Source organism: Daldinia loculata (genome assembly GCF_022478755.1).
Source record: "Daldinia loculata strain CBS 113971 unplaced genomic scaffold F4817scaffold_18, whole genome shotgun sequence".
Classification (NCBI taxonomy): Eukaryota; Fungi; Ascomycota; class Sordariomycetes; order Xylariales; family Hypoxylaceae; genus Daldinia; species Daldinia loculata.
This window is the reverse complement of record NW_026054872.1, coordinates 319,967-344,222: the sequence shown is the minus strand read 5'-3', so window position 1 is coordinate 344,222 and position 24,256 is coordinate 319,967. Positions and strand designations below refer to the sequence as shown.

Here is a 24,256-nt window from a genome sequence, read left to right as displayed (position 1 = left end):
GGCCGATCATCTTCGTTGCATATGGACTTGGTGGGCTCGTCGTGAAACGGGCCATGGGCATCGCCAATACAGACCCAAGGTACTATGATATTGCTCTAAGAACAAAGGAGCTTGTGAGTTTACCGCCATGTCCGCGTTGGTAGAACTGCTGATCCACTAAGACTCATTGGTAGGTTTTTATTGCAACTCCGCAGAATGTGGTCGGCCATGCAACCTGGGAGGATATACTGGACGAGATGATCAGAGCTGCTGGTGTAAAGATCAAGGGCCGGAAGTCCACCGTCTTAGCAGGGCTGGCAAACTCCGTGAGCAAGGCGGTATCTTATTTCCACCACGCTTTGAGGTACCATGTCACGAACCTGCAGGAACACAATAAACCCTCCGGCAAGACCTTGGTAGAGTAGCCCCCGACCTATAGCGTACCTAGCACTTTCTGGTGAACTGATTCTAATCATTGTTTCTAAATTAGGAACTAGATGAGTCGTCATCATCGAAATTGCCTACTAGTGATGACTTACACCTAGAATCACCTTCCTCGACAAAGTACGGCCCTATAACCGATCTTGATTTTAGGGGCTTCCTATTTCCCGGGTGTCATATGACTCATTGTTAGTACACCGTATTCTTTTATAATCGTGCCTGTGGTAAACTACCAAATCTATTGGATTGTTGCTAACTTCGATATTTAGATACGTGGGATACGGAACGAGTAGAGGCGAGTTTATTCTATTCAAATCTTCTCGACTTCCTCCAAGTTCTATCGCCGTCAAATCGTCTTATTCACCAGAGCACGGCATTGTACGTTTCAAGCGGAAGCCTCGATCTAAGCTCATATACTGGGGATGTTTCGGAGTGGCAGTCAAAATGGTCTTCTTCGAACTACCACTCAATCCAAGTCGTCGGGCCTCCTGGCTGTGGCAAAGTTACATTAGTAAAGCTCATCGCACAGGACATCATGTTGCATGAGCCCAATGCCCCTCTTCTAGACCTTTTACTGGAGCCCTTCGAAATGACTAGCCTAAATCTGCAAGTACTACTTCGATCATTTGTCCACCAAATTCTCTCCCAGCGGCCGGCATTGTTTTATCATGTTCGTCCTTTCTATCTTCAACACTATAAGTCGCATAATGCGACAAATGAGAATGTTCTCTGGGCCTTACTTCGCATCCTCTTGCGGACATCTCGCGACTGGAAGATTGTCATCATTGCCAATAACGTCCACCTTTGGCCCAGTGTTGCCCAGTCATCTCTTAAGATACTAGAAGAGTTCTTCCGTTCTCTGAACTATGATTACTTATCAGTTTCGAGCAGCGCTAGAGAGATTTTTGATTTATGTGCTACTTCTCGGCAAGTTTTGGACTTGGGGCTTGATGAAAGTCGCCGAAACTCGTTGATCCAAACTAAGATCGACACAGCCTTGTTCGTACATCCGGCTTTGCAGACGCTAGCGCCACCAAACCGCTCTCGAGATATCAGAATACCGGAGCTATCGTCTCTCACTAACGCTGGTCAGTACGCGAAAGTTCTGTCGCGTGGTTTTCTACTTTCGACGATAGAAGCCGTGGACGCGGCACTGAGAGACTGTCCCAGAACTGGCGAGGCAGTATTAAACCACTGTATCGAGACTCCGAACCGTGGGCTTTTGTGCTGGAGTAATTCTGCCATTTCCTGGGTCCAGAAAGCAGCCCGTCCATTACGAACTGGAGAACTTGCTGTAGCTATAACTCTCGATGAACAGCCACATGAGCTCACAGAGCCAACTCAGCGGAACCCAATCTCTATTGAAATAGATATCGCGCGGCGTTTAGATCTGATGCTTCGGGTCGACAATGACTTCGTCTATTTTAACGGCGCAAAAGCTCAAAACATCCTAGATGATAACGAGAAAGTCCAAGGCTTACAGTTACTCAGTCATGGAAGATTGGCATATTTATGTCTCCGCTACATTTCCGAAATTTTGTCGAAAGAGCCTCAACACGTCTGCCTCGCACATATGAGTTGGCGCGAGCAGATCCAAGCTTGCCATAAGCAACAAGTGGAATTGGAATTTCTCGACTACGCTGTCCGACACTGGCCAACACATTACCATGCTCACATCCAGCAGAGCGTTGAATGCGCAAAGTCAAGTCAGCAGCTGGAAGAACCGACAAGACAACCCCAGGGATCTAGTGTAGAGTCTGATAATTCTGAGGCCGAGGTTCTAGCGTTTCTGGTAAACGACTCTCTGAGGAATAGGTGGTATCGACTATTCTGCGTTAATTCGAGGCCAGAAGAGGACATTGCCGAAGATGTTGGGATCCTAGAAGTAGCCACAACTCTCGGCCTATCTAACATTGTGGAAAGTCTTCTGCGCAAAGACATCGCTGGAATTGCTGAAAACGCTACCGCCACCCTTCCGGACTTTGCTAAACTCTTGCATATTGCAGTAAAGCGAGGCCATACAGATCTGATAGATCTCTTTCTCCATAAAGCGGCTAGGAGAGATGATGCTGTTTTGGAGGCAGCCAGCCTCGGTCGAGTTGACTACTTAGAGAAACTTCTATCTGATGATATACTTCACGATGACCATGAACGGCTAGCGGAACGCGCACTCCATAGAGCAGCACAGGTCGGAAGTCTACCTGCAGTTAAGTTCTTCGATAGTTCCAACGTGGACTGGAATTGGATTGACTCTGGAGAGAGGACCGTGGTGCATTCCGCTGCAGTCGGCGGAAACGAGGAAATCTTCAAGCACATCATTAGTCGGGGGGTCCTCGACCTCGATAGAAAAGACAAGGACGAAAAATCACCATTGATCATTGCAACTCAGTTGAACCACACTCTATTCGTGGCAGGACTTTGTGAACAAGGAGCTGATGCGACATTGGCTGACAAGGATGGAAGGACGGCACTCCATTATGCCATCTTCAGAGACCCTGATATAATGGCACTTCTACTTCAGCACAATGCCAGTTCACTCACACCCGACAAGGAAAAGGAAACGCCACTACACTTCGCCTGTCAACTGGGCAATCTTGACATCTTTAAGCGCTTGATTGGGGCATTAAATGACGAGGAATTAACCAACGTCATAGATGAAGAAAAGCCTTCCCTCCGCATCACATCAGCCGGTGTCAGCTCAACTATCATTCAGTTCCTCCTAGACGAGGGTGTTGACAGATCAGCTAAAGAAGATCAGAGTCAAAAACCAACCCGCCCCGCTGCAGTGATGAGGTACCTGGACGAACTTGAAAGATTTTGTCTACGCACAGAAGTTAGCTGCTCTAAAAATAAGGATTTGCTCATACATTCATTATCGAAGGGCCATTTGGTGGCTGTGTGGTTTCTTCTAGGAAAGATCGTCAACGTCGACTTCATTGTTGATGGCGAGTCTCCGCTAACAATGGCCGCCTCGAAGGGCTACGACAATGTTGTAGGCCGCCTTCTTAAGAAGAAAGCCAATCCCAATTTTGCTGATCGGAACGGCGACTCTCCTCTTCATCGGGCTGTAATCGGAGGACACGTAGATGTCGCCAGGAGCCTCCTAATTGCCGGGGCCGGACCTAATTCAGTCAACAAAAAAGAATGGACGCCCCTCCACTATGCCGCCTCGGGGGGTATGATCGAGATGGTCGAAGTCCTCTTAGCTAATAAAGCTGATATATACAAATGGGTCGATATGGATATTATCCCCCCTTGGTTGGCGGACCCCCCGCACGTCGACTCAACGTTTAGGGAACTACGCAGAAGCTATGTGACCCCGCTTCACATAGCTATTAAGGATCGTCACATTGAAATCATTAAGTTGCTGATCAAGAGAGATAACAAGCTCGTACACAAGATCAACAATAGCATGCACAGAAAGAATCTATACGGCTACCGTTGCGCTGATCCCCCGTTTCTTCACGCACTGAAGTGGGACAACTTGGAGGTCGCTCGCTTTATACTAGCAGAAGACCCAGCAGCTACGGCACTTGTTGACTCTAAAGGGGTTTCTGCTTTCCATATGGTAGCCGCGAACGGTTGCATAGAAATCTTAGATGAGCTCATACAAGCTTTTGGCCATCCTTATGTAAAGACTCCCTCGAAAGACTGCCGAACACCCTTACATTATGCAATTCCTACTGGAAACGAAGCTATGATTCAAAGACTACTTGATCTCGGCTCGGATATAGATGCCGTTGATGAAAAGGGAGAGACAGCCTTATACTACGCGGTTCGGGGCAACCTCCTCGACTGTGTCAAATTCCTTCTCAATGCTGGAGCTAATCCAAACATTTGTAATGAATATGCCCGGGTCCCCTTGCATGCAGCGGCGAGCAAGGAGAAGATCCTAGACGCATTGTTATCACACGGCGCTGAGGTTGACTTTGTAGATGGAGATGGAGAAACCGCACTTATGATTGCAGTGAGAGATGGCAACGAATTAAGCGTGCGCACGCTTCTATGTCACAAAGCAAATGTCAACGCCGTCGGCATCTGGGGTAGTACAGCTTTACATTGCGCCGAGAGAATTGATAACCCCATTTTCCACGAAATCTTGCTTGACGCCTCGGCCGATGTCAACATAATGAACGCCGATGGCTATACGCCATTGCATTATGCTGCATTACGTCGCGGGAAAAACAGCGCTATCAGGATCCAAGAAATTTTACGGAAGGGAGCTGAGGTGAATTGCAAGAATAGCGAAGGGAACACGCCTCTTCACCTTGCAGCTGATGATTTAACGAACCTATCGATATTAATCGAAGCCTATCATGAAAGGGGTCTTAATATCGACGAGAAAAATAAAGAAAAGAAAACACCGTTGCATTTAGCTCTCTCCTGGGGCAACTACGATACATCGAAACTCCTCCTCGACAAAGGGGCCAGCATAGACGAAAGAGATAGCCTTGGAAATAGTTGCCTGTCTTTTGCGAATAGCAGAACACAAATGATTGAACTCCTCCTCAAGATAGGAAACGATAGAGAGGCGCCGCCACCGTGGACCTTGGAAGATAAAATCATAGTCGACAAGGTAGCCGTTATAAATGACGTCCCCGCTGATCAGGACGGATGGACTATAGAAGACTTCCTTTCTCATCAATCCTGGTCGGAGCCGACTAATGAACACATACTTAAGAGCACGGTCTTGACTCCAACCAGACTGATAATTCCTGACCATTGGGAAGCGAAAGGAGTTTTAGAACAGACTGTCAGCTGGTCACCAGACCACAGAGAAGTACAGTACTCTCATGGAAGAGAAACAACTGACAACATGCCAATTCCGATACCTCTCGGCCAACGGCCAATTGTAAGTGTTCGAGCTGACCACCCTTTTCCGCCACGGAATATTAGAGATGTCCCCTCATACTTCGAGGTTGAAATCTTGCCAGCTGAAGAAAAGCCCAAAACTAAGGCAACTGTCTGTATTGGACTCTCTGGAGAGTTTACCGATATGAGTTACGCATTTCCGGGGCGCGTCGACCATGGGGTATCAATAGGGTATCACGGCGACACCGGCTACACGTACCGTTTTCTGGAGGACGATGGGACGGATACCAGGACAAAGTTCGCAGAAGGGAATACAGTTGGTTGTGGAGTTGATTGGGAAAAAGCACTCATTTACTACATGGTTGATGGCCAATACGTTGGTGAGTATATTAGGTCGTCCCGTTGGTTAATACCTCTTAGCTGGAACTCACACTAACGTGATCAATTATCACAGGAGACCACCCGATCGGCGCGTACCAATTTCGACTCCAAAAGATGTACCCTGTTATTTCCATGCACAATACAGCTAGCAAGGTACGAGTCAACTTTGGCGAGAAGACGGATGAAGGAAAATGGAATTTCAAATATCCACATTTCATCGAAAGGGAAGACCGTGATATGTAACTACAGCCAATAATAGTATTGGTTTGAACTCAAAATACTACATAGATTCTTGATGTGGCACGACGATATAAAGTCATGATTTTTTCTTTCTTTCCGAGCTTGTTGCCTTTCATTTAGTAGCTTTAGGACTTTTAGTCGCACGATTTAGCTACAAACGAGAATTGCTATCACGCCAATATATTATTGGAAATTTTCATGAGTGACAGTTTGGAATTAAACTAAGCGCAACAATGTTCGATACTCTCTATATTAGCTCCAGCTGTCGTTTAACTTGTGCACTTGCTAAGGGCCTTCCATTCTAAAATGAACATGAATATGAATAGCCTACTGTCATCTTTATACGTGGCTTATATATGGTAAGTAAAAAGGTGACGTGGTGAGTAGAGGAAAGATACTTTTGCTATATCAAGCAAATTGCAAAGCTTTAAGAACATAACTGTAAAGCTCGTGTGGTATGTATATCGAAAGGAATTAGTGTCTGAGCAAACGGTGGGTATGTTCGACGTTTACATTAAATATTTAATAACAGCCGATGAGATGGATGACCCTTTTTATATTATATAATACATACAGCTACCTGGTATAAACCAAATACCTCTGGCTATTAAATCATGCATCGCCTATTCATATGTTGAATGCGGTCCCGATGTCGACCGATTCAACACGTGCGAATAAATAGTAAGAAATGAACACGCTGTAGTAGTATACAAGTACATGATAGCTCGCTAGGGGATAAGAACGCCGCGAAACGCTAGCTGTTTGTCCTAGATGACATGATAGAGCCCTCAGACCACCCCTCATAATATCTTATAGTATATATATAGTATATATATAGCAAACGCTACCGAGACTCCTGAAAATCGTGCGAACGTAGGTCCCATAAATACATCATAACCAAGTCGCTGGGAAAGTCTACCTATAGTAGCCAAATGACCCCGCAAATTACGCCTTTACCTTCGTATACCCTCGTCTAGATTGTTGGAAGATATTTCATTATCCATGGATTCTTTAAAACCCTTCAAAGTAGTGGTCATATTGACGAGATAGTTCGTCGGTATATGGGTCCCGCTTACCATCGTCCTCCGGGTAGATATCGAAGCACTGTGCGTCGCCCGGGTACCGTATGTTGGGCTGTATCGGAGGCCTGATTTGCCGGTTATAAAGCGCGTTCCAATCTATGCCTTCGAAGAATTGATGCTCCTTAACTTGACGAGTACCGCCGATTAGATTTCCTAATCGCCTAGAGCGATCCACAGTACAAAACGAACGGATGATGTTTTGCGCGTTAGGCGAGATAGGGGGCTCAGCGGGGAAGAGCACGGGCTTCTCAATTATCCTGTCATCTTATTAGCTTTTGCGGGCGGTGAAACATGCGATCCCCAGTACTCACTGCTTGTAAATCTCAATAGGATTCTGATGCCAAAATGGAGGATAACCAGTGAGGAACTCGTAGATCAGAATACCCAGGGCCCACCAATCAACGGCGATGGTGTGTCCCTTGTTCTGAATAACCTCGGGCGCTAAGTACTCGGGTGTGCCACAAAGAGTATAGGTCTCAACAGGTCTACTATCCCTGCTACCGAGTCTCTTCGCAAACCCAAAATCAACCAACTTCACGTGACCCTGGCCGTCCAGGAGGAGGTTTTCTGGTTTCAGGTCGCGGTATGCGACACCGCCCTGGTCGTCATGAAGATATTCGAGTACCAAGACGATCTCGGCAGCATAGAACTGGGCCCATTCTTCTGGAAATCGTCGATGCCTTCGTAGATAACTAAAGAGCTCACCACCTGGGACATAGTCGAGGAGCATGTATAAGGAATCGCGATCGGAGAAAGTGGTGATTAATTCGGTAATAAAAGGGTGACCAACGACATCGCTTAGTATGCGACGCTCGTCTCGAACGTGGTCTATTTGCTTCAACTTGATAACTTCGGCCTTCCGCAGGATCTTAAGAGCGAACACCTTGTCACGGTCGTCTTCGTTAGCGCCGGCAGGACGAACTAGACAGACTCTAGCAAAGGTACCTATAAGAAATAGGGTCAGCATGGCAAACACGGTAAACGCTTGGCGCATGTAAAATAGCTGATATGGCGGGTAGGTATGTTACCAGTTCCTAAAGTCCTCACAAGAGTAAAGTCGCTCAGCTTTAATCGCTGGTGTTGGGGTGGCACTTTTGGCTCGACGTCAGCCTCTAGCTGGGAACCATTGTTGGTGTCTGTGTTCGCGACGGGCCGCAAGCTGTGTTCCTGTATAACCCGTGGAATCAGGCCGGGTTTGGCAACTGTAGCAGCCATCTTTTTAAGATTCATCCGAGGTACTTTAGATATTCCAACTAGGTATAAACGCTGCCTGTCGCAATTGGCGGATATCATCAGACGATACCCATGTCTTAGCGCAAAATATTTCTAGTAGCAGCGAGGACGCCTCTGACTATGAGCCGTCGAAGGGCAATGCACATGAATTGGATATATGGTCTAAGCTAGGTATTTTCAAAGAGTACACATGGTGAACGTGCTGAAAAGGAGGCGGCACATGTATACCTGGTAAGACTTGACCGAGGGAAAAACTTATAAGAGAGGGAGGGCTAAGATAGGTAAGTTGCGAGATTAGACCAGGTCAATGGTTGCCGGCCTCTTTAGCGCATTAGATGGTAAGAGGTAAGTAATAATAGCTAAAGTCTATATGACGAGGATGGTGGGCTATTAAAACGGAGTTGATTATTCGGTTTTTTGGTTATTCGGTTAGGCTGGGCTAGAGTAGACGGGCTAGACAGGCTAGACGGGCTGGACGGGCTGGATAGGTTTAAGGTAAGTTACCTAAGGCAAGTAAGTAGTAGTAAGTAGTAAGCAAATATGCGATCTCTAGCCTTGTAGCGATGACGTTTGCTGTAGAACGAACCCAAGCGGGGGAGGGATTCCATTGTTGCAGGTGATGAAAGTGGACTCTAACACTGTCTGATCTAGACCGCAAAGGGAAACTAGGTACCCTTTGTACTGCGTGGATGCGTGGAGAGCTGGAACGTGCTGGGTAGTTGCAGGACGTCGCGCCCACGCATCTCAACCAATCACCTTTGCCCTTCTCCTGATCATACAGACCATATCGAAGTTTTGAGACGCAAATACATATGCGCATTTGAGAATTAGACCGTGCTCAGTGACAGACATATAGGCTATTAATAATAAGCCAATTGTAATATGGTCGATTCAGGTATGTAGTTATTGATATTAATTATATTTACTATGTTAAGTAGCAACGTGATGCGACAAGTTGATTGAATGAAAGGTTGAAGAAATAGGATCCGGGTCTAGCCGTGTTAGTGATCGTTATGACGGATGGGAATTCTAATTAGATTAGCTAAGCCTGAGATGATGTAGGTTGAATGTACTTACTACTTTAGTTCAGGTACCAAAGTACCCACACTTCAAGGGGTTTCAAGATAGAGCTTCAGCCACAATAAGAGGGTCATTTTGGTCATTTTTACCGGGAGAGGCTGAAATCCCGGCCAGAGCGGCACACCTTAGGTAACCTCACAGTGTCTGTCCCTAAACCTGTAGCAACCCCACGGAGGAACATCTCTCCTTACAACAACCTACACGATAACGGCTAACACAACATCCAGCATTTTCACGACGAGTACGACTGCTCCTTTTCCATTTTCTGCATTACGTTCCATCTCCGTGGCCTAATCAGCGTTATTGCTCCTTCGAACGTCATTAGAAATGAATTGAGTTACAAATACATGGACTCGGCTCTGCTGGAAGGTCTTGAACCATGTTTAATAACCTCAGCAGCTTTGTGCAGAAGGCTCAGTCGGCTGCTCAGCAGCTGATTGATCCTATGCAAGGACTGAACCTGACCAACTCAGACAGGCATCCCTCCAAAGCTTCTCTATTCCAGAATCAGTTCCGACTTCCCAGCTCCCAGACGCCCCTGTACGAGATACCCGCCGAGCTTACCATACCACCTTCGAACGTCACCCAGGGCGATAAAGAACGCGACCGTGGCTGGCACTATGTCGGCAAGCTGCACCTTTCCGAGTTTTATATTTGTTTTTCGACTACCCCGACTAGTTTTTCACAGGGTGCTAGCACCTCGAGTGCCGCCGCATTTACCGGCCAGACACATGGTGCCGGGCCTAGCGGGAATGGATTTACTTTCCCTCTGTGTGCTATCAGAAAGGTTGAGCGCCTAAATACCCAGAACCTTCAGGTACGAAGACATTCCTCTTCACTTATGGCTGCTGCATCAATTCAAGCTAACCTTGAAGGACTCTAGTTTGCTCTCGCCATCACCACTTGGAACGGTATAACACAAGAATCGGTCAAGGATAAAGATGCGCAAAAAGACAAGAAAGATTTCAGAGAGCAGAGGATCACTATACAGCTTGCCGGATCCCGTCCGGCATGTGAAAGATTTTGTGACGGCCTCAAGAAAGGTTTAAGGAATGCAGTCGGTAGCGTCGGGAGATATAAGAAGGTTATCTCTGAATGTTACTCGGAGTACCTCCTTAGGCCAGAGGATAAAAAGAACATAAACCCGCCTGATGCTGGTTTAGGTATGGTATTTCGATATCCTGGCGACCCGAAGAAGCTCAGGGATCGGGCAAAGATGAGGTTATGGGCCGAGTATCTTCGCGATAATGGTCGGAATGCGACCCTGATTCGTCAGCCCACATTTCATAAACTGATTAGGGTCGGTCTCCCAAACCGACTCCGAGGTGAGATCTGGGAGTTAACGTCTGGATCTCTATATCTACGACTCGAAAATCCGACCTTATACGTGGACACACTCGCAAAGTTCGAAGGGAAAGAGTCGTTGGCTATAGATGAAATAGAAAAAGACTTAAACCGAAGTCTCCCTGAATACCCGGGATTCCAGAGCGAAGACGGGATCAACCGCCTACGACGAGTTCTCACAGCATACAGTTGGGTTAACACCGACGTCGGGTACTGCCAGGCCATGAATATCGTCGTGGCCGCTTTGTTGATTTACATGTCCGAGACCCAAGCGTTCTTCCTCCTTTCAGCATTGTGCGATAGGCTAGTTCCCGGGTATTACTCCTCTACCATGTATGGTACGCTCTTGGATCAGAAGGTCTTTGAAGCCCTTGTGGAAAAGACGATGCCAATTCTGTGGGAACATCTCGTTAAGAGCGATGTACAACTCTCCGTCGTTTCTCTTCCCTGGTTCCTCTCTCTGTATATCAACTCGATGCCCCTGGTTTTCGCATTTAGGGTTCTAGATGTTTTCTTTGTCGAGGGGCCCAAGGTACTATTCCAAGTCGGACTAGCTATTCTAAGGATCAACGGGGAAGAATTATTAGACGCTACGGACGACGGTGCTTTCATATCTGTTCTAAAGTCATATTTCTCGCGTCTCGATGAATCCGCACATCCTAAGTCAGAAAACCCAAAGCTGCGAGCTATCAACAGGTTCCAAGAACTGATGGTAGTAGCTTTTAAAGAGTTCTCGGGCGTTACTCATAGCACTATTCAGGATTTACGATTAAAGAACAAGGATGCGGTTCTCAATAATATTGAGAACTTCGCTAAGCGTACTGCTATCCGAAATCTTGGACCCGACAGCAAATTACTGAGCCCCGACGAACTAGGAGCCCTGTATGATAGATTTTACGGGATATTGTACGAACGACAGCAGCGAGATCACATTATCCAAGAACAACTAGCTCGAGCTAAAGCCAGCCGAGCCAGAGCCACCGACGCATTCCCGGAACATCGCGACCACGGCATCGAGAAGGGTCGGGTCGGCCTGGGTCCCAGTACTAGCTTAATGGATTACGATGCATTCCGGGAATTCTTAGCGAGCGTGTCTAAATGGGCCATCTCTGATGCTCCAGCCTCGCCCAGGCGCGACGTGTCTGAGAAAGACCGTGGTTCATACTTCGGCAGTTTTAGACGATCCGAACCTAACCTACTTTCACCGTGGGGGGGAGGCCCCGAGCCGACTGATCATGAGTTCATGCAGAGATTATTCCGAAGATGGGATGTGGATTCTAGCTCGACTTTAACGTTGCAAAATGTCGTGACGGGCTTCGCACATATCAAGGGGAAGCGTGATATTATGGGCACAATCACATACTTTTTTGAGCTCTATGATGACGATGGCGATGGAAGAGTCGATCGAGAGGGCATACTCCGAATATCTGAAGCGCTCTTATTTCTCTCGCGTCGTGGCCTCGAAGGATCATTAAGTCATTCTGCATCGACCCCGGCGCCGAACGGGCTAAGTGAATCTAGCAGTGACTCGTTGAGCCCACCAATCGGGGGTACTATTAATGAGCGATTTTTAGGAAGCGTGAGCGCTTTCATTCGGCGCTGTTTTGAATATGCCGACCCTGATCATCCAAATAACCAAATCACAAATAATGGGAAATCATTCTCCAATATCGAAGAGCCAGCGGGCGACAACAATAGTGCATTTGCTATTGGCGATGACGAAGATGAAGATGAAGATGAGGAAGATTTACTTGCTTTTGAAGGTCCAACAGACAGTCCCAAACCTGCGAAGAAGAAGCCTGACTTGGGAGAGACAATTCCATCGGCTTTAGGTAAGCCAGATACCGACAACGAGGCTAGGCGTGCGGTATCCAAAGCCCAGTCCGAGAAAGCCAACGCAGCCCTAGATCCTTCAAATCCGCTACATATAACTTTACCAACGTTCCGAATGGTAGTGCTTGCAGACGAGCTACTGGAACAGTTCTTCGAATCATCATTTCCTACCTCATTACACCTCATTGATGGCTTGGCGTCCACCAGCCAGTCTACTTCATCTCTAACCACGTTTTCCAATATCGGTTTTGGACGTTCTACTGGTGCACCCCCTCCTGTTCCACAGGTAGGCGTGGCAGGTGCTGGCCGTAGTCTACGTGGCGTTCTAGACAATATTGTTACGGATGCATCACGTGTTGCCGCTGAAGTCCGCCGGCGTATGGAAGAAGCACAGCGCGAATTGGAGAAGAACGCGGTACCTGGGCAGAAAGACGAGGAGGAGGAAGAGGAGGAGGATGTTCAAGGCCTACGCCCGGCTGGATATGGTGGAGACCCCGAGCGGAGGAGCGTCAGATCATCCGATAGAGATCTATTGGATGGGGCAGATGCAGGAGCTGGAGCGGCGAAGAATCCAGAAGGGCAAAGCCAGTCAAATGTCGACGCTAATGGTACGCAAGAAGGGAGGCCAAGAACCTCCAGTTCAACAACACAGAGAATTGTGGAGTTTGAGGGTTGAAATGCATGTAGAGGCTAGCACAGGGTCAAGAGGGAGTTAGGGTATCGGTCTGGAACATGATTGAAGGTCTTGGCGTCGTTTCCGCTGCTTTGTTCGCAAGGTGTATGTACAACTGAATGCCACTATACCAGGGACTGTAATTCAAATTCAACGAATCAACAAATTGGTCGGGCTGAAACATTGTGCTACTAAGAATTTGGGGGGGGGTCTCCCTTCAATGCCCAGGAATCCAGGTCTTCAATACCTAGGTAGGTAAACTAACATTAATTATTAATCTTGACTCTTGAGGATTTGTCGAACAAACCGCTATACCACTAAAAGGTTATTTGGTAACAGATTTTATTCTATTACATTTTATATGTATCGGACAGACATTTGTCTGACAGGATTTTATCAATATTGATATTAGGTGAGCTAGCTGACATAGACGAGTCCGCTCTTAAGGGAGACGCGATTTTAGATACGCCTCCTTTAAGACTATGTCGTTATCTTCAACTCCAGCCTAAGGGGCTAAATCAATTCATTCCAAGGGCAGCGAGATAGCTTAAGAGTAAATTACAGTGATAGATATAAGTCAATAAGGGAATGACATGGCTGGCCAGATTCAAGTCTCGCCCTCTTCATAATAAAATAGAACATTCCCCTTAGTTATTTACATTATTCCAGACAGAAAATGTTGGTCGGAATAGCATATTCAAATACTTCCAAATTCGCCCATCTAGTCGATTCTTTTGCTGAGTATCATCCGACTAAACTAATACTACTTTTTTGGTAATCTACCGACGTTTATTTATAATCTTTTCACACGAGGTAAGACTTATTTATATAAAACGTCCAAATCCACGATGGGGCTGTCGATTCAGGTCAGATCTGCCGTTGCGACTAGCTTGCTGGTATTATCGGGTCAGGTCAACTCAGCTTCAGCTTCTTCTCACACTACTATGAGCGCTTCAATCCGGTATACTTCCACCTCGACTATTTCCTTGGTGAGGTCGTCTCCTATCTCCTCCTCGACTATCGTCGGGCACGCTATGCCATCCAACTCAGCTATCCCGGACGTTACCAACTCCAACACTCCTATCGTGCTCGCCATCGTCCCGGTCCGTGACTCTATCAGTCGCAGGGATACCGAGAATAAACACCCTAAACACCATGACTCTGATAAGGAACACCACGACTCTGATAAGGAACACCACCACTCCGACAAGAAACACCATGACTCTGACAAGGAAGATCACGACTCCGACAAGAAACATCACCACTCTGACAAGAAACACCACCACCACGACAAGGGATTCGTAGGCTCTACGCCCGCCAACCCACCTAGCTGTGCAGACGCAACTACCTTCGATTTAACAGACGGTATGATTAGCAGCGGCGGAGAGTTCCTAACGACGCGCCGAGATGTCCTGTACGAGCCGTTTACAACATCTTCGACGCGCGGAGGCTCCGCAGCCGGCAGGTTCGACGTTGAAGATGGATATCTGCGCTGGTACGACGACGGGTTCTACGGCGGGCGGGCGCGGTACTGCCAGATGCCGGGTTCGGGACAGGTGTACGTCACGTTCCACATCGACAGTACGTGGCCTGAGGGTTGCGAGGAGGTCGACCTTGAAGTGGGACAGGAGTCGTGGTGCCAGGATGGGGAGTACAAATACCATGACGATGATGAATATGAGACCAATGATGGACATGAGACCAATGATGGATATGAGACCGATGATGGTTATAAAACTAAGGATGGCGATTATCATGATCCCGACTACTCGTCGAGCACCGGATATACCATCCATACGAACTACGAGACCAGCTCCGAGTACGCGACCAGCTCCGAGTACGCGACCTCGACAAGCTATGCAACGTACAGAAGTCACAAGACTCCCACCAGTCGCGCAACACCCACTGATCCCGTCGGCAGCGCCCAGACTCCCACATCCCATGGCATCTACCAGACGTACGCCAGCCCAACCGGCCAGTTCTGCGTCGAGACGCCGCTGTCGTGGGTCCTCGGCAGCCATACCTTTATCAGGGATGAGCTATGAAGAAAGAAAGAAAGAAAGAAAGAAAGAAAGAAATCGTAATTTCACTCAACTACGTTTGTCTTATATTACTTCCATTGCTATTACTTGTGGTAGTATATGAATACTAGTTCGCCACTAGCCGGGTTTCGCGGGCTATGATAAGTGATACCGGCGGAAAAGGGGGGGGGAGAGAGAAAGAGGCGGTAAAACGAGATACGAAGAATATGGAGAAATGGCGTTTGGATCTACATTTCTTGTTTGAATACATGTTAATCTTTTTTGTGCTGTAGTTTGATAGTTTAAAGCAGTTATTGATTTATGTTGGTGGTAAATGTCCCCGGTTGCAACTTATATTGTTACGGTGTGAAAAGTTACAATCTAAATATCGTAATTTCATGCTTGATAAACTAGGAGGTCATATATACAATGAAATATAAAGTAGGCTAAATGTATATCATCCAAGTACATCTAAGGTAGAAAACTCGCTAGTTGGTGTATCGTTGGTTTCAAATTAGCTTCCTATGCTCTTTCTGGTCGAATAAATCTTAGATACTCCTTTACGCTCGTGGAACCTCGCGATCATCTCAGCTTTTTTAGCTCATATTGCACTCTGGGGATGACCTCTTGTATATAAGAGCTCAGTGGTAGCAATAAATGAATGCTCATGACTCCTAATCATTTCCCATGCCTACAGTCACGCCATTATTGTCGAATCTCTCCTTCATTATGAGCCCTAGGTCTCCTATCCGATAAGCACATCTTTAAGTCAAGAAACGAATATTATCATATAATGCTACTGTTAGCACCAAAGTCTTGAATAAACTGAAGATGATATGAACTCTTGAAGTTTGAATGGTGCTTGATAGATTTAGATTATAAGAATATGACTTGAAGTAAAAGTGTTATTCAAACTCGGGGCTGCCGAGGCTTATAATACTTGAACTAGACATTTACACTGAAGACTCTGGAAATACCTGAGTTTATGGCTCTTCAACTTATAAAATTTCCATTAGAGATATTAGTGAATGAGGTGTACAACAACCTCGAGCCGATAGAAATGATACTGCGTATAGACGGCTAACCTTTTTTATGCGTAGTAAACTGGCCACAAACAACGAACTGATATTGGCTCCTTTTATACAAAAACTAGTATAAGAGGTCTTTAAATATAAGTAATTCTAGTAGTGGCTCTAACCCCCTTTTTCATGTATTACCTATCCGTAATAATACACTCCCCAGCTAATAATTCCGGAGAGAGCTTACGAGCAAGATACTATCGACAAGGATGATAACCTTGCATTAAGCTTGTTGAGGGAACTCTTTAATACATGACATGACATAGTAACGTTCTACCATAATCAAAACGTTCCATTAGGCATACTAATTAGTACTAGTAACTCTTATGAAGTCTCCCACTCACCTTAGGTACTTACCCACCCATCTAAACAGCCCTGTTTTTTCGGTGTCTTCTTTATCGTTGTTGTCGAGTAGTAGATTTAGATTTATCCAACATACTCAAAGGTGTCCAAAATCCAGCGATATGTTTACATCAAGACGTTGGCAAATTCGAAATAACTACCTATGTATAGTTTACAAGAGCTTGAGATCCTGGGTGTTGGTTTCTACTTTTTAGGAGAACTTCTAATAAATTAACTCATCCTTTGAGGAAATACTACCAGATTTTCTATAGCCTCGTGTATCACCTGTTAGGTATCTTGATACTCCTGCCTAGTTCGACCCATCACTATTTTCACTCCTCGGGCCACCTTAACGTCCGCTCAAAACTCATCCTTACTTTCCCCTTTATTGGAGCTTAATAAAAATGAAGCATCCATGGCCTGTCATTGACACCCAAGGAACAAGACAACGGACCGGTATTAATTTATAGTGTCCAGCATAGCAAGTTTTATAACCACAATAGTCACTAACAGCGCGATGAACGATAAAGCTATTTAAATGAAGTCTCTTGTTTCTTATCTCGCTGCTTTACAACACCTATTCTATCATCACCTCTCATCTCCCCTACAACCGATTCTATACAGCCAGTCCACTCCACTTCCCCCTAAATAAACACGATCGGTAGAGCCGATAACCTAGCCCCAACCCCGAACCGGAAACCCAACCGTGAACCCGATGTCCCTGAAAAAAATTGGAAAAAGCGTCCTGTCCTACTGCTTCTTCTTTCTTCGCAAATCCTGCCCAGGTATCATCATATAACGCGCACGACACGCGCGGGCGAGCGCGCGCCAAGATAGAGAGATAAGAGATGAAGACCCCGGCTCAGCAAATGCGTGACAGTCATAAATGCCGTGAGACTCCCCAAGTTGAGACTAAGAGACCCTATGAAGACAAAGGAAAAAATAAGCAGAAGTGGTAGCCGAAAGAAGCTCGGGGTATATCCCGTCTAATCTTGCGGGATAGGTCGTGCGCCTCTTTATGGATAAGACGACGACTCTGGCTATTGAAGTGAAAACCCCTATCTTCAAGGTTCTCGATAGGCTAGCCGGCCTCTCCGTAATAAATTCTAATCCGTATCGATACAAGCCAGAAGACATTAAAAAATAAGGTGGTTGAGCGTATAAGCTCTCCAGTAGAGCGATTTACTTGATCTTCCTGGCGTCGAATAGCGTTAAGCTTAGACTTGTATCGTTCTCGCCTACGACAGGGGTAGGTTCGTTGAGGATTTCCCACCTCCTGAACACGAAGGGGGTTAGCTTCTCTGGTATCATGTTCATGCCCATCGCCATTGCCCTCCTTTCTTGGATTCCCTGGGGCGGCTTCTCGCGATGGGCTAGCATTACGTTTTCAGCCGGGTTCGGAGCGAAGCTGAATAGGTATCTGATCCTAGGATCAGCCGTGGCATCTTTCACTGCCCGTACGCATAATAGGCGCGCCTCTTCGGGTAAGTTATCGGCTAGCACGAGCGCGATGTCGAAGGCTTTTTGTCCGAGATTGGAGGATGGGTGATTATCGAGCTCCTGGATGAGACCTGCGAGGACGACTAAAGCACGGCCACGAATTTCACCGCCAGACAACCGCGATGCATCCAACGCATTAGTGGACGGTGAGGTGAAAAGAGTCAGGTAAGATAATATAAGAGGCAGCCAGCGCGAGAGCACAGCGGCTTGAAGTGATGCGTACTCGCCAGTTCTTGAGGCTAGGATATCCCACAAGTCTGCAAGTTTGTCTACTAGAGCGCTAGAAAATTGGAACACTTTTGATCCCGACCCGCCACGGAATATGGAATCGATAACCGTCAAGAGATTCTCCGCCATGCGGATATCCCTATCAAAAGTGGCATCTCCGGGAGGATTTTTAAGAGATGGAATGGTATCTAGCAAGCGCGACTCCGCTCGGTTTCTCATGTGCTGCGTAATATCAGGACTAAGAGAAGGGAGTATGCCTGTCCACATGATATTATTAGCGTCGATGGCATTGTCAAGTGCTTTCGACAATAGCTCGAATTGCGACTGGGTTCTCTCCGATGCCTCTGTTGATCCTAAATCATCAACTGCAAGGTTTAGGGAAAGTTTGACTTGGCAAAAAGGTAGCGTAAATTCATTTGCCAATTCTAAAACTTGCTCAAATGATTTCTGGCCGCCACCGCTATGAGGTACTAGCAGCTTCGTAGTCCAGGTTTCGATAAGTGCCGCTAATTTCGGATCGGGACTTTTTAACGAAACAATTTGGCTGGCAGCGTTTGGATCGACAAGTACTAAAGATCGGAGGACTTCCAGTACTTTAGCCTCGAATTGTTTGTTATCTAGCGGTTGAGGAATCGACGTGTGCTGATTAAGGGAGGTCGAATACTCGGCCAACGCCCCACGGACCAACGGCATCAACTCCCTGGCGTGCTCACGCCTAGCGTTGTCCTGGACGATACGGAAGCGATAGCAGTCCTCTGAAGTCATCATAGAACTCGGGCTGCATGGCATGATTAACATTTGCAATACCTCCTGCATGTAGACGGAAGCAGACCCGACGGCGTTCGGCTGGGGTTGGGTAGTTTGATCTTGATTCCTGGAAGCGGTTGCGAACAATATTGCGAGAGGTAGACAGCCTGAGCTCATCAGAGGTGGAAATAACTGGTTGATATGTGGCCTGTTCGTTAGCTTGCGAATGTGTTGAATCCATCCTCTCATAAGTTCGCCGAAATGTTGAATATCAAATACACGAAGTCTCGTGAGAAGGATGCAGCAAAGTCGCTGACGCTCATCTGCTTTACCCCAGTAAACTTGTAGCTTCTTGATGATTGCATAGAACAACCGCTCCATTGTCGGCCTATCAGCACTGGTGTAACTAGCAAGCTTCTCTATTTGCTCACTTAGCTCTGTTTCGGCGTCTTGAAGCTGGGTGGCCATGTTGTCAGACAACGGCGACGAGGCATCTGCAGCATTACTACGGTCTATACGTATCAAATCGTTTTGTAGTTGGGTTGCCACGTCTTCTAGGCCGGGTAGACGCGGTACTAGATAAGCAAGAGAAGCTAGAAGCGGACGGGCACCGACACCTTGCTCTTCCATGATGGTTTTGAGTCGTTCGTAGAGAATTTGGAAGAGTGGCTTAGCTGCTCCAGTTGCGGTGAATACTGGTAAATGAAGATTGATAGTATCGGCACAGAGTGCGAGAAGCTCTGCATTCGAGTATGTCGCTGTTAGCTTCAAGACCTCTTCGAGCATAGTATAATCCTCGGCGGCTTCGAGAAGAGTCCGAACCATCTCAAACGTGTTCTTGGGTAGTTCAACACCGCCTTTGCCCGATTGCGAATTCTGGACGACGCTGCTAATGAAGTCGCTGCTGAGCCACGAGGAAATAGTCGTCTTTAGAGATCGACTGCTTAACTTGATCCGTTTCGATAGCTTGTCTAGACTCATGGGCATCTTCTGTAGGAGCGGATCTTCGGGTCCCAGTGGAACGGAGAGAGTGCTCTTGATGCAACTGATAGCCATTGCCATGTCCTGGGCCTCATCATCGACCGAATACGACGCCCTTCGCAGTAAGGTTGCCCTCACATTTTTCATGGACTCGTTTAGACAATGGAGTGGAATCTCAACAAGTAACCTCGTGAAACATGGCCCGTCACGTGCTGCTTCAAAGGAAAAAGAAAGTCCACCGCGAGATATAAGCCATTGGATATACTGAGGAACTGAGAAGTGGCCAGAGCGAACGAGTTCCGACACGAGATGGTATACAAGCTGCTTTCGGGCAGTTTCTTCAAGCGAGTCGGTATCTAGAAAGTCTAGCACGGCTCTAGTGACATCGATATCCAATGCAGATGACGAACGCAGAAGCGTTGTGGCAATGTACACTTTCGCAATCCCAGGTCGATACAGGGAAGTACACCATTCGAGAATAGTTCTGACTATCGGCAACTTGTTATCGCTCGTTTTCCAAAGTCGCTTTGGAATATCCGTGTCGAGAGGTGTTCGATGTATGCTATCAAGTAGCTGTACTACTATGCTGCGGAGAGCAGGCTGCGATTTGGCATTGGAACTAGTTAAATAGTCATTACGCAAATCGATTGATTTAAAAGCTCTTGATCTAGCTTCGTTGCTACTAGATCTAGGGGGCTCGGCTAAAGAGTCGCGAAACTTGTACCAAGCCCCAGGATTAATGAAATTCTCCGGGCAAGTAAGGAGTAACGACTCTACCAGCGACTGCAATCGTGTGGCAAGAGGCAGTAAAATATCGCGATCGGGATGATGATAGATCTGCTCATTGAGTTAATTGACTGGGGCTAAGAGATGTCGCTGGGGGCATACAGAAGAGTGGTGAGACAAAATGGCGCTGACTAAACGTCGTCCATGTCTCCTTAATTTGAGAAGATCTTTCCAGTATATTTGGATGATTAAAAGCCACATGGGGAGCTTGGCCTGGTTACTATTTTCCAAGCCAGAGACCAGCCAGTCCATATAATGGTCGCGGTCCAAAAGATGTTCAGCGTAAAGATGAGTAGCCAGGCGGATGCTACAAGCGGTTAGCATGAATATCATTCTACAAGGTAGCACCGTCACTTACGCATATGTAACTTTGGCCTTCCAATCATCTTCACTGAAAGCATTACAGATGGCCTCGACGAACTGTTCGACAAACACGGTCCAGTCTCTAATCCATTTGGCTTCTCCGCCCATAACAAAGATGCCATTTGCCCCCTTTCTCTTGAAGGCTCGTATCTCGTTTGCGCCGACACACTTTGCAAGCCAAACAGCACGTTCCGTGGGAACGTTCTTATTTAAGCACTGCTCAAGCAAGACCTTCCCGCGAATACCGTGGGGGATAGTTCGACTCAGGCGTCTGAGGGAGATAGCTGGATTAGCAAGGTCCTTGAGCCATATCTCTCTTTTCGTGTCGGTTAGCGTAACTCGAGGCGGGGGTTTGAAGGTAGAAGCCGAAGTGATCTGGCCATTATGTCTCCTCTGATTGAGGATGCTGGTAAAAACGGTGGATAACGTGTGAAGGCCAGTCTTATGTTTCAGCGCGGGAAACAATGAAGCCTTGGCCGACGCAGGCTCCTGCGTAGATTGCGCCGGTGCCTTGTCGAAATATCCATGCCTAATAATATTATCAGAAAACTGATCCTCAGGATGTGATCCGTTCCAACGATAGAAATCGGCAACTCCTGTACATGGGTCAGTACACGCACGAGCGGGCACATCCTTATTTCTAGTTTTACCGGTGGACTCCGACTTGCCCGTGTTGGGGTAGCGAGCAGCAATCGACGGTGGATCGAGGACGAAGGGCTTCGGCCGGGCGTCTTTCTTAGGAGGCGTACTGATACTCGAAGGTTCTGACCGTTTGACGGGTACAACGAATCGGATTCGGCGAGGCGGCATGGGCAGGGGAACCGAATCATCATCGGCCGTTTGGCATCTCGACGTTCGGGGAGTTAGATCGCCAGCATCAGATGCATCATTCATCGACATCATCCGCGACGGGGTAAAGACCTTGTTGGCGGATAGGGTATCCAAGTTTTGCGGGGATTCGCTGAAGCCGGGATGCTCGATGCCATCATTGGCGAGCTCGAGCTTGAGCCTCGACCCTCCCCTTCTTGGGATTGTATTAAATCTATTTTGTGCGACATCGCCCGCATCGATAGATTGCTCATTAAAGCTCTCCGATTTCCGTATAGGGGACGGGGGTAAATATTGTTGCGAGAGGGTTCGCTGGTGAGTAGGGGACTGCGACAACCCCGAGCCGCTTAGTGTTCTCTGAGGCTGTCGCTGAGGGACGGCCATAGGGGGCCTGGAGGTCATCGCGGGCGAGCGATGCGTTGATGCGCCATGTCTTCACGTAGTCGAAATGAGCGTTACGTACGCGGTGGAATTGTAGATTGTAGATTGTGGATTGCGTATTGCGTATTGCGTATTGAGGACTGCGGACTGCGGATTGCGGATTGGAGGAAAGCGAATTCGAGTCTACCTAGGGATGCGATACCGTGAGGCTTGGATGCAATCGACGATACCTCGGAGGAGGCCAGTAGGAATAGAAGTGAGGCCAAATGAGAGAAAACAAACAAGTCAAACGAAGCCTCGTGTGTATAGCGGAATTTAACATGTGTATGGTATAGATGTGGTAAGATGTTGTGAAGCTAAAAAAGAGGGTGTTTCTATGATTACACACACACACACAGTTTCCGCCTCACACGTCCGTAGCGGCGATACGGTGGTAACGGCAAAGGTAAATCGGGGTTGCGGTAAGAATGCGTAGTGGCCCAAAGACTGCACTGGTAGCAACCCAGGAAACCAAAAGAGGTACCTAAAGTAAGCTGGTGGCTAGTACCTAACCAGTAACCAGCCAGTAACCTGCCAGTAACTATTGACCGCATCTGGGAATCTGAACCAGTGAGAGCTAGAAGAAGGCATGCAAGCGGGTCCCAGGGCGGGTTTGCAATAGACTTTTGGGTCTGGTAGGTACATACATTAAACCTTGGCTGCTTAATTGCTGCTTGGATTCTGATCTGGGTGGCAGGGGGTGGAGATCAATGGGTGGTGACACCATCGCACTTGCGCTTCTGCTACCTATCTCACAATACCTACCTACTCCCCCTTCCGTCTACTCTTCATACCTGACCGGGCACCTACCAAAATAACAATGAATATAACAAATATAAATGAAAGAACATATTGATAATAGTAGTAGCACATACATGTACCCTTTCCACAACATATTACGGTACCAACCCAGATTCGCCAGATTCGTCGGACTCAAGCGACATTAAAAAATTAAAAAATACCTACTCCAACGTTAGGTTAGGTACCTAACATATGTAAACATATCCGGATATCATGATACACAGTAGATCAATACGATTAAATACTTGCCACGCTATCTTAGCTTAGCCAAGTTAGTCCCTATAGCCAAGCCTCAAAACCCTTAACTTACCTACCACCACCTAAACAATCGTACTAATCCAAGTTCATGACCAGGCCGATCTCCTAGGCGTCCACGAGGACGCTGGTCATCTCCCCATTCTCCCCCGTAACTTACCGAACCTGCTGAATCTATCTTGCCTTACCTTGCTTAGGCTGCAAGGCACTGGGATGTAACCCGCGGCTATCGTGGCATCTAGATTACACGTATAGTAATCATCATATCAGCTATCAGCTCCTTTTTTTAATACTTCCTTCCCGCGCCGCAGCGTCAGCCTCTGGTTAAGAATTTGGTTGGGAAGCCTGATAGGGGGGGCTTCGTTCGGAGATTCGATGGCTTCGCCCCGCGAATGTGTTCGTTACCTAGGTAAGACGCCGAACAAGCTTACAACACGCAATATCCGTAATCAGCGGGATGAGGAACTTTCCAATTTACAAATCTAGTTCCAACTCGCAACAGACTAAAACGGACTTAAAGAAATCTACCAAAGCCTAAAGGGGAATAGGAGAAGGGAATTGGGAGAGGATGGGGGCTGAACCGAGGCCCTGGACGGGGTAAATCTGCTAGTTTACCGGGCAGGCCGGTCCAGATTTGGCGACCCTATCTCCTGGTATACATATGCGGTTTGCTAAATTCGCCCCCAAATAAATGAATTGAGATGCTCCTAATCCGTACATACATACCTACCTTATACGTAGGTAGCTTGGGTAGCTAACCCACGACAAATCATATGGTACGTGGGTATCGTGAGATGATGGCACGTT

The 24,256-nt window shown here is 47.1% G+C and overlaps 4 protein-coding genes across 4 annotated transcripts; 2 read left to right on the top strand and 2 right to left on the bottom strand.

Annotated features, from left to right (window-relative positions):
* Positions 1-6,389: 6,389 nt before the first annotated feature.
* F4817DRAFT_334669 (Pkinase-domain-containing protein) lies at positions 6,390-8,922 on the bottom strand. The gene is made up of 3 exons (XM_049302926.1): positions 7,964-8,922; positions 7,247-7,880; positions 6,390-7,192 (listed from the first exon to the last, which is right to left on the bottom strand). The coding sequence occupies exons 1-3, from the start codon at positions 8,226-8,228 to the stop codon at positions 6,865-6,867; spliced, it is 1,227 nt and encodes a 408-aa protein (XP_049160070.1). The 5' UTR covers positions 8,229-8,922; the 3' UTR covers positions 6,390-6,864.
* A 472-nt stretch (positions 8,923-9,394) lies between these two features.
* Positions 9,395-13,470, top strand: F4817DRAFT_334667 (TBC-domain-containing protein). Its single transcript, XM_049302925.1, has 2 exons — positions 9,395-10,065; positions 10,132-13,470. Exons 1-2 carry the CDS (start codon positions 9,628-9,630, stop codon positions 13,099-13,101), a joined length of 3,408 nt encoding a protein of 1,135 aa, XP_049160069.1. The 5' UTR covers positions 9,395-9,627; the 3' UTR covers positions 13,102-13,470.
* A 352-nt stretch (positions 13,471-13,822) lies between these two features.
* F4817DRAFT_364491 (uncharacterized protein) lies at positions 13,823-15,143 on the top strand (the record flags this gene model as incomplete). The annotated part of the gene is made up of 1 exon (XM_049306756.1): positions 13,823-15,143. Exon 1 carries the CDS (start codon positions 13,947-13,949, stop codon positions 15,141-15,143), a length of 1,197 nt encoding a protein of 398 aa, XP_049160068.1. The 5' UTR covers positions 13,823-13,946.
* A 1,927-nt stretch (positions 15,144-17,070) lies between these two features.
* F4817DRAFT_334662 (uncharacterized protein) lies at positions 17,071-22,939 on the bottom strand. Its single transcript, XM_049302924.1, has 3 exons — positions 21,141-22,939; positions 20,885-21,089; positions 17,071-20,833 (listed from the first exon to the last, which is right to left on the bottom strand). Exons 1-3 carry the CDS (start codon positions 22,373-22,375, stop codon positions 17,723-17,725), a joined length of 4,551 nt encoding a protein of 1,516 aa, XP_049160067.1. The 5' UTR covers positions 22,376-22,939; the 3' UTR covers positions 17,071-17,722.
* Positions 22,940-24,256: the final 1,317 nt, after the last annotated feature.